Source organism: Pipistrellus kuhlii, unplaced genomic scaffold, assembly GCF_014108245.1.
Source record: "Pipistrellus kuhlii isolate mPipKuh1 unplaced genomic scaffold, mPipKuh1.p scaffold_m20_p_9, whole genome shotgun sequence".
Lineage (NCBI taxonomy): Eukaryota > Metazoa > Chordata > Mammalia > Chiroptera > Vespertilionidae > Pipistrellus > Pipistrellus kuhlii.
The window spans coordinates 18,454,653-18,473,027 of record NW_023425595.1 but is presented as its reverse complement, the minus strand read 5'-3'; the positions used below and the strand labels follow the sequence as shown (position 1 = coordinate 18,473,027).

The window sequence follows — 18,375 nt, the reverse complement described above, 5'->3', positions numbered from 1 at the left end:
TTTTAATTGTGCATGAGTTCATTTTTTTCATAAAAAAAGATATACTATTGGAAAATGGAGATACTATACTTAACTCATAGTAGGTGATTCATGGTACCATTTTTTTTTCTTTTTTAGATTTAAATTGGATAATCTATATGAATGAAAGTTTTGTATGCCTAACATTATGGGGTAAGTCCCCATAATGTTAATTCTCTTTTCCTCCACCCACCATATAATTCAGAAAATAATGAGACAGTATCGCTTGTGTGTAAAACACTATATGTGGCCCTATGCCAATATAATGATATTCTTATAAGTTTTATAAATTGAATTAGTCATGACTACCCTTTTGAAGCTTTAATACCCATGACACCATAACTAAGACACATGCATGTTGAACTCTGTAGCATATAAGTAAACTCCTTGTGAATGACCAACATATTTGTGTATCTCAGGACTGTATGAAGGGAGACCATTGGATTTTAGGGGAGTTGAAAGAGCTGGGTATGACATTAGTTTGAGGGATTCAAGTTAATTCGCAAACTATTGGGCTCTCTGAACTTTCATATAATGCCTTTACTCTCCCTATTAAAAATGAATGTGCTAAGAGCCACAAACCACATCTGCCTATAAACCTATATTGAATAAAGTGAAATAAAATTGAAAAATTAGTTTCCGATCACACTCACCACAGTTCAAGTACTCAAATCACCATGTCAACATAATGGGTAGTATAGATATAGAACATTCCCATTATTACAGAAATTTCTATTGGAAAACTATTCTAAAAGTGAGATTCTAGTTTAGTGTGAAGATAGAAATAAATTGTTTGTAATCTTTCTCTGTTCTTGCACCCATACCAAAATAAAATAATATGCTTGCCATATGAAAAAAGGAAATTATGGGCAATTTAGTATATTTTCACTTGCATTGATGATGATAATAAAGAACTTTTATTGAATACTTCGACACTTACATTATTTAACTCACACTCAAATATGCATAACCAATGAAATGCATTACTTTCTATGTTCATTGAATACAAGGGGAGACTGAGACACAAAAACAGTAAATAATTTTCCTCAAAGTATCATTGCAAGAAGGTGATATAGCTGAACCTAAACTTAGGTAATTGGATTCCAAAGCCCTAGCAAGTGCCTGAATGGTAATGGATTGAATGAAAACCCTTTAGAAGTAACTTTGACATTTTTTCCTTATTGCATCCTAATGTGGTTGTTGCCTGTAAGAATGGGGAGGACATTTTTAATATTCAAACAATTTTCTTGTTAGTTAATAATAAAATCTGTAAGTATTTTAGTGGTCATGAGTGCATATGTTAGGTTACTCCTGTTGAGAGAAAAGGATAAACTTACGATTCTTGGTATTAGAAAAGTTAATATGCATCTTATCAACTTGTACATGATCCCAATGGTTTACTAGTAGTCATTTCTCATTTTGCTAACACAAATATTGAATTCCACATGCTGGAGGCTGGAGTACAGTAGCATGAACCTGGCTTGGTAAGTGAGTCTAAACTTCTACCCAGTTTCAGTTCAGCGTGGCAGTTCTTCTCTACTCATCATTCTGTATTTAGTAAATTTCAAAAATAGATGTTACTTAAAATTTTCAGTTATGCATTTCTTAATTCATGGGAAACATTTATATGTAATTATTATAATTATACTGTGAATTTAGTTAATTTTGAAGGCCCTAGAAATTTATCCCTTGAGAACTTAAATTCTGTAATGCATTATTTTGCTCTTGTTATCAAATTGATTATGATCTAGTTTGAGGAGTACGGTCTAATCGTTCATTCATGCATTCATCAATCAGGTTTTGAGGATATCCTATCTAATAAAATAGTAATATAAATATCAACCATCACTCCAATACACAAGATGGCCGCCCCCATGTGATCAAAGATGGTTGCCCCCATGTGGAGACAAGATGGCTACTGCAAGATGGCTGGTGGGGGAGGGCAGTTGTGGATGATCAGGTCAGTAGGGGAGGGCAGTTGGGAAGAACAAGGCCTGCAAGAGAGGGGTGTGTGCAACCAGGCCTGCAGGGGAGGGCAGTTGGGGGTGATCAGGCTGGCAATAAAGGGCAGTTCGGGGTGACCAAACTGGCAGGGGAGGGAAGTTAGGGGTTACTGGGCCAGCAGGAGAGGGTAGTTGGGGGCGACCAGGCCTGCAGGGGAGTACAATTAGTGGTGAACAGACTGGCAGGGGAGGGCATTTAGGGGCAATCAGGCCAGCAGGGGAGCAGTTAAGTATTGATTAGGCTGACAGGGACATGGTTAAGGGTTGATCAGGCTGGCAGGCAGAAGTAGTTAGTGGCAATCAGATAGGCAGGCAGGCAAGCGGTTGGGAGCCAGCAGTCCTGGGTTGTGAGAGGAATGTCCGACTGCCTGCCTAAACGGGCAGTCAGACATCCCTTGAGACATCCCAGATTGGAGAGGGTGCAGGCTGGGCTCAGGGATACTGCCCTACCCCCTGCCCCCCCAGCCCCCCATGCACAAATTTCATACACCAGGCCTCTAGTCTATATATATATAAAAGCTTAAGTGATCATTCTACTATTAGACTGTTTGACCAGTAGCTATGAAGTGCACTGACCACTAGGGGGCAGATGAGCACCACACAGGCATAGAAACATGGAACAGACTGATGAATTTCAGAGGAAAAGAAGAGGGGTGGGGGTGGGAAGAGGTTAACCAAAGATTTTATATGCATACTAAATAGAAGCCTGGTGCATGGATCCGTGCACGGGTGGGGTCCCTTGGCCTGGCCTGTGGAGATTGAGCCAAAACCAGCTCTCTGACATCCCCTGAGGGGTCCCAGATTGTGAGAGGGCACAAGCCAGGCTGTGGGACCCCATTGGTGCATGAATGCGTGCACCAGGCCTCTGGTACTATTTAACAGCTTTGCCTGGAAAAGCTCATATGAATAAATAATTAAAGACATTATAATTTAAAGGAGTTCTTTGTAGAGTTGAGTGGTAAAGGGGAGATGTATCAGATGAGCTATGTGTAGAGCTTCTCTAGTGAATCCCCAGTTCTGTAGGTCTCAAGAATTTCTCTTCCTACCTGTAATCAGTTTTTAGCTTTTCAGTATACGTGTACTTCCATAATTACTCAGGGCTATTCTTTATTTTAAACCTACTCTTTAAGATTTCCTTGGCAAGGGGAAAGTTGATTTCAATATTTATGTTTTTCTTTTATTTACTGATATTAAAGAAGATATTCAGGCAGAGCTGGCTTTTTCCCCCAGAATTTTCATGAGAACCTAGAAAAATCAACAAATTAAAAAATCATAGAAATGGGAGATATATAATTGCTAAGGTTTTTAGGACTTTATAACAATTTTTGTGTAAAATGTGTCAAAATATTTTTAAGTCACAAAAGCATTGAGTGCTGGTATTATTGAATCATTTGATTTTTAATTCAAATGAAAGCAGACTTCTTCTCTTAGACTTAATTATAAATGGCACATCAACCCTGGGAAGATGCTTGACCCTTTGCTTTTTGGTTGACATGCAGTCAGGAAGAATATTGGATCTTACAAACTATGTGCTACTGCTCTCAGCCAATGAGTAAAGATCCTTTCTCCTAGTGTATGTGATGGCTTTTAAAGGTACTGTATATAAGGGTTCACTAGTCATTTGGACTAATGAAGATGACTTTAAATAATTTTTAGCAATAAATTTTTTTATCTAGGTGAAGATTGAAAGCTTCCTTTCACATAGTTTACAGTTTCTAGTCTTCAGCTGACATGGAAGCACTGACTTTAACAGCTTCATAACAGAAACAAATACTCCATAAATCAGATAAAGGTCAAGTTGTTAGATCAGTATTACTGATGAATTCTTTTACACTGAAAAATTCCCAAGTTATGAAGTATTAATTCTAGCTTTAATTTTATCTGCCCTAAAATAATTTTCATGTCTTCCTTGAAGTTTTCCTAAATTAACATTATATAAGGAAATACAGTATTCACAATTATAATACACCATATTTATATGCAACTTAACTTTTTATATGTCCATTTGCATCATATATATACACACATACACATACATATGCCAGTGTGTGTATACACAAACATAAGATAAAATAGTAATATTATATATATGTATGTATACAGTATATATGTGTGTGTGTGTTTGCAAATTGTTTTTGCTTAGAGTATATAATGAACATCTTATGATTCAATACATATATGTTTATCTTGGTCTTTTTTAATGATACATAGAGTTTCATTGCATTTTTATATTTTATTCCACCAGCCCTCTCTTGACATATTCTTATTTCAAGTTATTTTTTTTTTGTTCAGTCACTGTTGCAACAGATATACATATATCTTTAAGCAGTAATGCTATTATATCTGTAGATTATATTCATAAAAGTGAATTGTTAGATTTAAGGATATATGTATTTTAATTTTCATAAGTCCTGACTAATTCTTATAAAGAATATATTATGCTATGCTATATCTGTTTTATGCTATATTTGTTTTTACAATTCATATAGGAAAATATTTCTCTGAAAACTATTACTTAACCAAAGTGGTTAAATGGGTATTGCTATATAATAACCCCATTTTTATTTATATACATATCTATTGTGCCTAATATATATACATATATATGCAAATTTTTAAATATGTCTACCCTAAGTCAAATTCAGTCATCAGCAAAGAGATGTATTCACACAGCCTTTAACTGATACAGTAACTATGTGTTCTAGTTGTCTAGCCATAAAATCCTAGCTCATAAAGAAGTGAAGTAGTAGTTTGTTGTTAGCAGGACTTCACCAGTCCACTCATGGGCCATTGTTTTATTTTTTAAAACCATCCTTGTTTATGGACTCAACAATCAACCACATTTTGGTTATATTTGCTTCTTGGCAGTGCACAGAGGAAACATCCTGTCTGTGAATCTAAATCACAAAGTACTTCTTCCTTATCTTTTTTCTCTTTGAGGTCAAGCTCTATGTAGCCCAGATCATCCAAATTCATGGTTTTGTCTTTTCCTTCGAGTCTCACCATATGATTTCATTCGGTGCCATGGAAACTAGTTATATTTTATTTAAGAAAAAAACCTCACACCATTTATAACACTTGGTATGGTACCAAGAGTGATTTCCTGTTTAAAATTATGAGACACTGTTAATAGAAAAGTTTATAGAGGTTCATACCTCCCTTATCTTAAGCATTTTTTTAATCCCAGAAGAAAAATGGTGTGAAATGTAAATAATATGTTTCTAGATCAGGTAGCAGAAATCCAACCAGAATGATATAACAGTACCCTATGGTTTAAAAGGAAACAGCCTAGAAGAAAGATGTTAGTGTTATTGTTAAAAGATTTTTCATATTAGTTTTCATGGTCATGGTGATGAAAACTTGTGTGTTAAATAATTCTGCTGCCCTCTTTTTAATTATATGTATGTAGTTCTTGTGTAATTTTTATGGTGTGTGTACATATGCACCTAAGAATGCAGGTGTGTGTTATATGTATTCATATATTATATTTGTGTCTCATTCTTCTTTCACAAATGAGAAATACATTTATAAATACTTTGTGAGACATACTGATGGGAGAGAAGGCCAAAAATAATATAAGAGAGAGGAAAGAGATAGTTTAAGCCAGGGTAGGGATTTATGTATATTTACCATAAGATACTAAAAAGCTATGCACAGGCACAGATTTTTTATAGTCTCTTAATGCCAGCTAAGTTTCATATACATTTCACTTCCTTCCTATAGTTCTTTACTAACTTATTTATTGACATGAGGTCATCTCAAAGCATTTTGTTGAAAACATAAATGTGTATTTAATGTGTCACTGTGATGGCTTTCCCAGAATTCCTTCAGAGTGAGATTTCTTTGTTTTTCAGAATCTGCCCATGAAGAAGATTCCATGCAAAGCCAGTGCACCCTCAGGCTCCTTTTTCGCCAGAGACAATACAGCAAATTTCTTATCCTGGTGCCGAGATTTAGGGGTAGATGAAACATGTCTATTTGAATCGGAAGGTTTGGGTATGTATTGTCTTCAGAATTTTAACCATTTAAAAAGTACTGTAGTTGTTAGTATAATGACCAAAACTAACTTTTTTGTGTGATGTCATTTCAAAGATTAACTTTAAAGAAAATCTGTAGTTTGTGTAAATGAGATTTGAAGGTAATAAAATGCACGTCCTCTTACTATTGATTATCTTGGGAGTAAAGGATAGGAACATAAATAGCACAATTATTGTCAAAATAAAATCAAGTAAATACAATGCAAAATTGGGGGAATATTTGAAAAAGGCAGGTTCAATTTTCCCACCAGGCTCTAACATGCACTAGAAAGGAAGTAGCTAGGTATGTTCCAGGCATGGGAGCATGATTGTCATTTTGCTTCTCTAAATGTATAAAAGCATCATTTCCCATAAGTTCTCTTTGTGAAATTGGAGTTTGTTCATTTATTTATTTAATTTGTTGAGATAAAAATCAGCCAAGCAAGTAAGATATTGGATTAAAGATGACAAAATAAAAAACAGATACCTTAGTTCCCAGACCAACCCAGATTATTATTTTTTTTGGTCTTATTTTGTTTTATGATTGAATTTCGCCAAATCCACTTCCAGGCCATAGAATGAGCTTTTGCATTTCCTCTGGACAAAACATAAAGTTTTTGGTGTTTCAGCATTATGAAATGGAACTGAGTGAGGAAAGGAGACCTCTAAATGGGAAAAAGCTTTCCTTCTTTTGCCTGAAGCTTTAAAAAATCAATTCACAAACCCACATAATACCAACTATCAACATCAAAATAAGCTGAGCATCGTTCAGAGAGAACAAGTATACAAATTGCCTTCCCAACAGTCAGACTGCCCTAGCCCCAGGGCTCGCAAAGCAATATTCTCCTGTTGAACCTAGGAAATTGATGGCAACAGCTACCATGTTTGTTTGTTTGTTTTTTGTACTTAAGGAAATTTGTATTTGTACTAGGAAGAATTGATGTGATATAGAAAAGATTATCATCAAATTTCTGAGAATTATCCCAGCAGAGAAGAAAAACACATTCATTTAGACTAGGAGAACATTTTATACCTGAAAAAAAAATCAGTAACTGCACAACAGCATACTATGTTGGATAGTGTGCTCCTTGAATGTTCATTATATGAATGGGCTCCAGCTGTGCTTACCATTTCCTTACATTAAAGTAAAACAAATTTGGTGGGAGATGTGTATGTATGTATATACTTCTTTTTCAGTCCAATATTAATTTTATAGGTAGATTTTAAGTTCAGGTTAATAGGGAAACTGTGAGTAGAAAATTCTAAGAAAGGAGGGTGGAAGAATTATTTGTGAAAAAATATTCTTGAAAGATCTACTATGTGGCAAAAGTAGGTCTCAGTTGTTCCTATGGAAAATAATGCTATAGTGAATAAACAATAATACAAGAATAAACTCAGTTTCATATACTCACAACTGTATACCTACATTTGCCCAACCTTTTATACAGCTATATAATCAAGTGTGGACAAATAACATCATGATTTAAAATTCTAGAGTGCCCCGACATTACTAACAACTGACACAGAGGGAAACTGCTTTAGTATTAATTTATTCACTGTACAGATTTTCATTAAAGACGTCTTTTTCAGTGGCAACTATAGGCCAAGTGGATTACTAACTATGAAAGTAAATGTGATCTTGTCTCAATTTTTCATTGCCCATGAGTTAGTTAAAGTAATAAAACTATTTTGTTAGTTAAACTAATAAATTTTTTTTTCTTATTATTTAAACAACTAAAACTTTTAGTTGGAATCCAAGAAGAGTCAACCTAATTATAAATTTTCTCTGGAATATATATCACCATAGCCCAAGTTCATAATGAGAATTGAATGAATATTGTTACTTTTTAAAACCCTATTCAGATAATGACTAATATATTTTACCTTGAAACAATCAAGCCTAATGAAACAAATATAATAATGGTTGTAGTATATAAATAAGTATTCTGCAGCATATACAATTATATAAAGAAGAATTTTGAGATGGCCTAGTTTTTCACCCTGTTTGAAAAAAATAAAATGACCATGAGAATTTAAATAAAATAACTGTCAAGTGTTTTGCTAAAATATCTTTGATTTTTTATTACCTTCTATATTATAACTTTGCTTATACCTTGCAATTAAAAAATGCATTAACATATCCATGGAGGTTTAATAAGACCAAGTTTTCAAGCTATAAAATTTAAAAATAATTTTTAATTGTTTAAGTAGCAAATCAAAGCAAACAGGCATTCTAGTTGGCTGCTTAATGAAAAGGTAGATTTGAACTTTCTGCCGCTCAGAATGGGACATGGGGCGATATATAATAGGCCCAGGGAGCTGAAAGAAGAGAGCCAATAATACAGCATTGACTTTAGGATTACTCAGAGAAAGGAAACAGCTGTGCCCATAGATATTCAAGATAATCAAGAGGAAGGGCAACGAGAAATTCCATTTCCCCAAGTGGAACCCTTTCTCCTTGGATTTTTATTATTCACTGTAGGTGAGGAAGTGATTGGGCCTCCACTGATGGCCTTGGACTCTGTGCTTGCAGAATTGACTTTCCTGCAACAATAACGCTGTGTACTCTGCTTGATGTCTTTTCACACTTCACTTTTGAAAGGGAATTTAGGGCAAGGATTTTTTTCCCTTTCTTTCTACCTCAAGATTTCATTTCAGTAGCACACGAGATGAAGAGCACCCTTTGTGCCACAGTGTTTTGAATAGCAAATAAAATGAAAAGATGCCCTGATGAAGGGGAAAATCTGTTTGAATGAATGATAAAGTAGATCACTGTACTGAGCGTGTATCAAGAGGCTTCTGTCTTTAGCTGTTCAAAGGTCTTTGCCTGCATAAAGCATCCTTATCTTCCCGGCAACTGATATGCTACCCTCTGTTGCAGTGCTTTTTGTACAATTATTTTGTGAGAGGATCTTGATTCACAACTCACTCAATCTGTTCCATTTCCACAACAGCTAATGACAAGAAATCTCAGTGGGTGGGAAGATGTGCCAGGGGTGAATAGGGGAGTATGGACAGTAACTGATGCCATATGCTCCTCTCACGCTTCTTGTCTTTTGGATTCTTGGCAGATACATTTCTATGCCACATGATACAATCACCTACAGAGTGTAGCCTGCAATTTATTTTCTGTGACATTCTCGATAATTTTTCCTCTGGGAAATGTCAGTTCTTAGATCATAAGTTCATTACTGTACCGAAGTATTTCCAAAACAAGCCAATAAAAAGATGGACAAAGGTCTCGAAAAGTCTATTCATAAAAGATTTATAAAACTACAATAAGTATAAAATGTTAGTAATAATGTAAATGCGATTAAAACTATGAACATTAGCAAAGATTGAGACAATTGTATGTTTAATGTTGAGAATATAGGAAAATAGGATATTCTGTAGATTACTGCAGGAGATTGGAAATTGATATCTCTCCTTTAGAGGGCAATTTGACATTATCTATCAGAGACCTGAGAAGTATTCTTGTCCTCTTATCAGGTTGTTCTACTTCTAAAAGTTTATCCAACGGAAATAAGTGGAGGAAGGCATCAGAATGTCCACTGAAACATTTTTGTAATAGTAAAAAAATATGAAAATGAATTGAATCTATGACATATGGTGATAGTTTAAACAAATTATAGCCATCCAGAGATACCAACAGAAGATATCTCTGAGACTTTAGGTATATGGGTAACTTATGACATACTCTGAAACATGAAGTCACACATTTATATCTAGTAAATAATAAGAAAATATATTTAGAATTTGAAAGAAAGATGAACAGTAGTTGGGTTATAAATAATATCATTTTATCTTTCAATTATCTATTAACGAGGCAGTAAAATGATATGGCATATAATCTGAAACATGAACAATTAATTTTGTGTTAAGATATAGTGTAACCAATTTGCCTAGAGAAGTATTTATGGACATAAAAATTTCTACATCAGTATAAGGGCTGTTTTGTATCATTGAGGTTTCAAGTGACTATAGAATTTTATACTGCTATGGGAACAGATGAGATAAATCTTTGTGAATTCTGTGAAGCATACGTTAGTCTTAAGATTTTACATATAATGCTCATTGACAACTCCAATTGCTCAAACCATGGTGACGAGAGGAGATTTTTTTATTTTTAATGTCTCTGATTTATTAATAAATCAGTTTCATTGGATTCCTTAAAACTAGGATATGCTTTAAGCTAAAAAAGATCAACATGCAATGTTTTGTTTTGTTTTTAAATTAAAAAGTATGTAGTCTATTGGTCTAAAAATAAAATACTCCCCCAATAATTATTTTAAAAGAAATGAATTTTAATGTAGAATAAAGGGAAAAAATGTTTAGAAAGCTCTAGTTATAAAAGCATTTTCTGTTTTCAGTTTGCAGGAGATGTAAAATTCCTTAAACTGTATTAATAATTATTCTTTCTAACAGTAAGTGTAATAATTTTGCAAAGATTAAATACTTGGACTACCATTTCTAAAATAGTGATAAATATTTTGATGTGGCTCATTTTTTATGATTTAAATTAAGACCCCAAAATGTATGATTTATTTTCAGTTGTGTTTTGAGGGGTAAAGGAAGGAATGGGATATATCTATAATACTGTCAACGATAAAAAAATAAATAATAAATAATAAATAACTTCTTTAAAAGTTACTCCTAAAATTGATGTTCATATGTGATTTTTAAAAGATATTTTAAGTAAGAAGCTAGTTCAATTAGTCATATTCTTATGTGGGAAATTTCTTTTTTATAATTTCCCTTAGCACATAAATTAGAAATGTCATGTTAGTTTAATTTTTCTCGGAGGCCTGTTTATTTTGTGTTATTTGAATGCATTCCAATAACCTGGGAAATGGGGTGGGGGGGAAAGGATGGGAGGAAATTCTCTTAAAGTGCACAGTTTTTTGCTTTCTATAATTGTGTCAATATCATTATGTTATTGGATGATTATAGGATTTGGAGGCCAGTGACTATTCTTCATCTATTTCTCTGAGAAAGAATCAACTCAGCAAGAAAAGGGTTTGCTATCTGCTGTGCTAGCATGCCAATGTGTGTGATTTGCTTTTTATTTTTGTTTTTATTTTTATTTTTATTTTTATTTGTTGTGTTCATGTTTGCTGTGTGGCACTGTCTTCTTTTGATGCATGACTTTGATGTTCAATTTTACAAAGTCCTTTTGAATATGGGTCAAGCACTGATTTACCTGCAATATTTCTGTGATGTTGCTGTATCAAAGTAAAAAGGATTGTGTATGGATTTTTTAAACCCAATTTTCCATTTTATACTTAATGTTACCTGTTGCATCAGAAAAAGAATCTATGCCTGCCTTCCAGTGCTTGATGAATCATCTTTTGTTGTCTATATTGCAGACTACAAGAGTATTTCTGTAGAACAAGCCACATTATTTTTATTAGCCTTAATGTGGGATAACAATTCCATGCAGCTCTGGGTTATTTATATTCACATTATCTCTTTCCCACGAACAATTTATTTTAGACTTTTTCTTTTTACACCTGTTCTTATAATCCTAATTCACTTTTTACTTTTGAACTGAAAACCAACTCTTTCTAAATTTAGCCATTTTCCCTATGCCAGATAAAACATAAGCGAGAACATATGGAAACGGACTGAGGGAACTAAATGTCTCCTTGGAATTGTAGGTGTATCAGGACTTGATGGAGTCAGGGTCAAATTAGGAAAGTAAACAACTTTCTAATTTTTCCCGGTTAAAATTTTGACTGTACAATATTTAATATCATAGTAAAAGCTACATGCTCAGTAATGAGAGCTAAATAGTAGACATGTGCTAACATTTCTACTCTCCCCCAAACCATCATGTTATAAATGAGAATGCTGGGATATCGAGAATTGAATAACTTGCCCAGTGTTACACAGCTTCTCAATGGCCCAGCTGGGAGTTTAACTCGGTGCCATTACCTCCAATGGTCATGTCCTGGGTTACAGAAAGTTACGCTTTGAGTTAATTTTAAAAATCCATATGATTTTTTTTTTCAAATAAAAGGAAAAATGAAATATACACAGCATTAGAAAAGATCCTTGCCTCTTACTGCTATTCTGAATGGTAGCAACTGGATCCATTAAATTAACATAAGGTCTGGGTGCTGGAGGTAAAAAGGGTGCTACTTGTGCCAGATACTCTCAATTTAATGGCAAAGGCAGTTAACTATATTTTATTCTATACATCTTCCAGTGCTGAGGAGATTTTTGTATGAACTCTACACTATGTGCAATTCTGTGAATGTCATATTCTGTTTTCATGGTGAACGGTGATCCTGAGAAATGTGGATACACATGCACTCAGCACTAATGAGCTTGCAAGGTTTCTCTCTCAGTGGCCTTTTCTTTTGCTCATTAGCCTCCCTCAGTTTTTAAGACACCTAAACTGCTGTGCCTTGCCTAATTGCCTTCTACCTTCAAGCTGAAAGATGATTTATTCTTGTATTATCTATTTCCCATGCCAACAACTGTAAACCTACTCTCAGCCAGCCTGTGACGGCTATGTCATCTTACTGCACATCACATGCTGGCGGAGAGCAGTTTGTTACTATCCCTTCACTTCATGGGGTGGCCTCTTTGTACCTTATATATCCTGGCAGGAGAAAAATGCCCATAATACCCTTTAAAGGCTAATTGAATCCATGACTTACTTCTTCCTTTATCCATCCTCATCACCACTGTTATCCTGAATATTTTTAGAGCATATATCATATATAAAAACCCTTTAGAATAGGTTTAACAAAATACAGGAGTGGGCAGTAGTAGGTTTACAGTTGTTGGTATGGGAAATACATAATACAAGAATAAATAATAATACAAAAATCAATTCTTGTGTTTCATGTGCTCACAACTATAAATCTACTTTCAACATATATATATTTATGATTTCTTCCTCAATATAAATCTTAAAGCCAGTTTCCTTCAAGACCAATCTGAATGTTGTAGCCTCTAATGTATGGAAACTAATGGACAAGACAATTTTTCATGCTTTCATTTCTTTGCTCATCTGTTAAAACTCAATATTTTAGCTAAACTATACATTAATGGCCCAATGCATTTCATCCTCGGGATGCTGTGACATTGAAACTCTACGCTTTTAGTGGAAGGCCTCATTTTCTATTCCTGGAGCTCACAGCATTCTATTTGACATTTGATGCCCAGGAGATTTTTATAGAATCTAGGTTATAAGATTGAGTCTCTTGCCACATATTTTTGAATAGAGATCTGTGTTCCTTTTCCCAGAGGTGTTCTGCATTATACCTTTCTGTGAAATGGCTTTTGATTATTTAAAAAGAAGCATCCGGTGATTGAAACTCCCTACTCTCCCAACCCCCCAAAAAAGCCTTCTGCAAAATAATCACCATTGACTGGAGAGCTTTTTATTTGTTTTAAAGAGAATTTGTTCAGAGAAAAGAAAGCAGTAATGATCCCCACTAATACCTGTAACTCAAAGTGAGAAACTATGTTAATGTCACAGTAATAAAGTGAAAAAATGTTTCCTGCTGGAAACTTCAGTGAAAGTGGAAGGTTCTTTGTATTTTTTGAAAAGATTACTCAGTAAATGTGTTTAAAATGAATAGGACACATGACTCAATACGAAGGCTTTACTTCACAGGCAGTAAAAGTTGCCTTTCTAATCACCCTGATAAAGACATGCATTTAGCTATTTAATCTCCTAAAATTATATAATTAATTATAATATTAATAACTTATTAAAAATAGACTCATTCACAGTATTCAATATACTTTTTATATATATATTTCTTTATTGATTTTAGAGAGGCAGGGAGAGAGAGAAACATCAATGATGAGAGAGAATCATTAATTGGCTGCCTCCTGAACCCTCCCCAATGGGAAGCGAGCCTGCAACCTGAGTATGTGCCCTTGATCAGAATCAAACCTGGGACCCTTTAATCCACAGGTTGACACTATCCACTGAGCTAAACCAGCTCAGGCTCGTTTACAGTATTTAGTCCCACAGACAGAGGAAAATTAATAGTAAGATGTATAGTGTCTTACAAAATGACTTGTCCTAATGTAATTGTTACATGAACTTTATACTTAGCACAAAAGCATAATAGCTTCATGAGATCTGCATTATGTCTATCTGCTTATATTGGCCAAATTGACTTATTTAACTTGAAATTTGATAAAATTTAGAATTTACTGTCTCTGGTATAATATAAATGACAAGATAATCAAATATAATATATAAGTCCACTCTAAAGTATACAAATCTATCAATAGAAATATGTGTGTTTTTAATTACGGTTTCTTTCATTGCTTAGTATAGTACCTAACACAGTGCCTGGACTGGTGTGGACATGATTAAGTGCACAAAAAATGCTTTTAGGAAGAAAAAAAGTGAATTAATTTTGACTAAAGCCAACTGATGATCATCCTCGAGTAAACAATTTATAACAATGAAAATAAAACAAACCTTGGACAAATCTTTCCTCATGTGCCACACACTGTGTTAAGAATAACAATAAATATTCTGTGTAATATTCACAAAAATATTGTGTGGTAAAGAATATTATTTCCCTCAGAAAACAGATTTCATCGAATGACCTTCTCAAATAACACAACTAGTGAGTGTTAAAGCTCACTCTCTCCCACAGCCACTGCACTCCTCCCATCTAGGAACATGAGGTTAGAATATGCCTTGGTGCAAAAGCAGTAACCTCTTAGGTATAATGTAGATAGTACTTAAATTATTAAATTTAAACTTCATAGCAATAAGGTAAGGGAGTTGTTTTTATAATGAAGTAAATACATACATGATTTATATCTTGCTTTTCTAAAAATGCTAGGTAAGATTTTAATCTTTTTAAAAATTTATTGATTTTTTTACAGAGAGGAAGGGAGAGGAATAGAGAGTTAGAAACATGGAAGAGAGAGAATCATCAATCAGCTGCCTCCTGCATACCTCCTACTGGGGATGTGCCTGCACCCAAGGTACAAGCCCTTGACCGGAATCAAACCTGGGACCCTTTAGTTTGCAGTCCGATGCTCTATCCACTCAGCCAAACCAGTTAGGGCATAATCTTTATCAATTAATTCATTTCCACAATCACTATCATCTCTAGGTAATTTACATCCCCCTAAATATTATGAGATATTATATTTACTCTATAGTTACTCTGATCTAGGCACGGTGTTAATTTATATACCTCTACAGATTTACCTTATTTATTGCTTACTATCAAATGATATTTTTGGCTATTATGGTCCAGGCTTGATATGCCTAATATTTAAAGAATCATTAACATGTGAGACAATATTTTAGGTGCATTTTGAAGCAATTGCATTGCTTTATACAGGACAATATTTCCAAAATTACTGGGAAGTAAAATGTTACCTTTCTATTAGCATTTTCCTAAGAAATGATGCTGAGGAAAATGTTTAGTATCTTAAATTATATAGCCTGGTTCTGTTAAAGGATATAAGTGAAGAATCAAGCTATTTCTTTTCAGCTTGCCAAATTAAATTTTAATGCATCCATGTAGAATTGACATTTGAGTTTGGACATAAGAAAAGGTGTTTTAAATTGACAGTTTTGTTGAGAAAGCAAAGAAATACACAATAGTGATGCATCCTACATATCACATTGTTTTTCATATATTACTAACATTGTTTGTTTTTCCCCCAGAATGATTATTTTCCATAAAATTCATTTGTTTACATCCAATTCTTCTATAGCCTTCAGAATATGTACAACAAATTGGCTATGGAATCATTATAGTTGGACAATAGTTAATTTTTATAGTTGGTTATTGACTGCACATTGACATAATTTGATCAGCTAACCAAAATTTTTCATTTTTTGACATTGTTGTCATCAAGAAATGCATGAGATTGTATCTAAAGCTCATCATACTTTAACCACTTGCTTCACACACCTTTCCTTCACTGAAGATGAGGGTATTAGACAGGACTTTAAAATCATTCTCCTCAGTTTTCATGTATTATTTTTTTCCCCACTTAAAAAGCTCCTGTTCGTCATTTGATAGTATGGATAGAATTAAAAAAAAGTTCAAATCATAAGACATTATCTATAAAGGAAGGTTGATTTTTATTTGCTTCTGTTTTGTGGTGGTTGTTATTGGATGTCTATGTGATATGACATTCCACATCTTACATTGTTCTGAAGTTGGTTTAGTATAGCACAAGTTGTGAAGTTTGTATCATTCTAGTCAGAGATGTTTAATGGTGCATTTGACACTGGAGATATTAAGTATCTTTATTTTAAGCCCCTTTAATTAAAAGTAATTTTAGGCTTCCCCAATTAGGCTTTTGTGACAATTTATTAAGTTTAATTGAAACCAAATTTTGTATTACCAAGATTGGAAATGTTTTCTAATTCAGAAATCCCATAGTCAGTTCAGTTTTAATGAACATTGCTGATGGAATTAGAATTCATTTAAAAAGCTTTAAAAGTGACATTTTATAACAAGATAAAAATTTGTGTCTGTTTAAACCCAAGTGAAATCATATACCTACAATCCAAGTAAGAGTATCTTTAATCACCACCCATTCCCAAGTCTTATAGGTTGTCCATGGACCAAGTAGTGCCACTACCTTTATCTGTGTAAATAAAGAATTAAATGTTTAAATTGAATGAAATATTCAATTATAAAATTGAATGGGATATTCAGTTATAAAATGATATATTCAATTATAAAATTATAAAATTATAATTATAAAATTCTATGTTTAAAAATTAAAGAAATATGGTATTTCTTAAAGTGTATTAATCTATTTTAATCAGAATATTAACTATGTCTATATAAAGACCATTGTAATGCAATACTTTTCCAATATCTGTTGTCTTTATTAGGTTGATTAAAGAACACTTAAAAATTCTCTAATCATAGCCAAAACTGTTTTGGCTCAGTGGATAGAGTGTCGGCCTGCGGACTGAAAGGTTCTGGGTTCGATTTCGGTCAAGGGCATGTACCTTGGTTGAGGTCACATCCCCAGTAGGAGGTGTGCAAGAGGCAGCTGATCAATTTTCTCTCATCAATGTTTCTAACTCTATCCCTCCCCTCTCTCTTCCTCTCGGTAAAAAAAATCAATAAAATATATATTTTAAAAATTCTTTAATCATGCTTTGAAAAGAGAATAATATAGGCAGTAGACAGTCCTCTGGTAGGCTCAACAAATGCAAGTATGATTTGTCAACATAACTGACTGTGTCTAAGAAATTGGTAAAGATTTATTAAGTAATCAGGTTATATTAGAATAAAAATATCTATGCAAATAGTATTCTTCTAATTTTTTTTGTTTTATGAGCAAACCTGACAGATGGTATATAATGGTGTATATTTCCAAAATCCATCTGTAGAAAGTGTTTCTTTCTGAATTTGCAATCAGATTTTATTAGGAGAGGACATTAAGTTTCAGGGTCTCACTTGTCATCTTGGCTTAAAGGATAACAAACTGTGATGTGTAATTTTTATTCTTATTCCTTGCGTCATTTCTGCTAAAATCTCTAGTGAGGGTAAAGCCAGGATTTTAAAAAGGCTAGTCCTTAAAAATATAAAAATAAAATAAAAAGGCCAGTCCTTGTTCCATAATCTTTGTGCTATATGTTTGAAAATATCTATCAGCTATTTCTATCATAAATATAGCCACATATTAACTTGCTAAAATTAATTGATGAAAATAATTTTAAGATGAGATTTACACAGGTTGAGATTTCCTAAGACTAATGACTTTGGGGAAGAGGGTTGGACATAGAATTTTGAAAACTTTCTTGAAGATTTAGTGAATCTTCTGTGAGGTAGGTAGGCTGCTTTTTGTGAATGTTAGAATGAAGACCAGCTAATTTCCTGGGACCAGGAGAGATGAGGGGGTCAATGGCAAGCCTGTTCACCATTGAGCTGCTTTACAATCCCTTCTATTGTCAATATGTCCACCTCTGTCTTGTCTTTCAGTTCTCCACAAGCAGCCCAGAGAAGTGTGTCTCTGTTTGCTAGAGCTGGGCCGGATTGCAGCCAGGTAGGTCAGACTACTGCTACTATGTCAAGACATGAATCATCTCAGCATCCAAGCATGTAAGAAACTTAATGGCTTTTTATTGCTGATGTTGAGCCTGTTGAGAAGCTATTTATTCAAATATGTACCAACATCTCAAGAACAGTCATTCAAACTAAAAACATGCCACCAATGTTCTTACCATTGTGATCTTGTCGTCAAAGCCATTCATATAAACTTTATGTGACAATTACTTTTTCCTTATTGGAAAGTCTATTCCAATATTTACTCTCCTTAATCCTTCACCCTTCTCTTTCTCTTTACTCTTGACTAATGCTCAGCCT

The 18,375-nt window shown here is 33.7% G+C and overlaps 1 protein-coding gene across 10 annotated transcripts in view; it reads left to right on the top strand.

Annotated features, from left to right (window-relative positions):
• Positions 1-18,375, top strand: part of GAS2 (growth arrest specific 2) — a 139,835-nt gene that overhangs the window by 59,705 nt on the left and 61,755 nt on the right. For all 10 annotated transcript variants that reach the window (XR_006740916.1, XM_045578030.1, XM_045578031.1 and 7 more), the window contains 2 exons: positions 5,876-6,017; positions 17,992-18,055. Coding sequence is in view for 9 of the 10 variants with exons in the window: in XM_045578030.1 (XP_045433986.1) it covers positions 5,876-6,017; positions 17,992-18,055 (206 nt within the window). In the remaining variant the exon portion in view is untranslated. The remainder of the gene's footprint in view (positions 1-5,875; positions 6,018-17,991; positions 18,056-18,375) is intronic.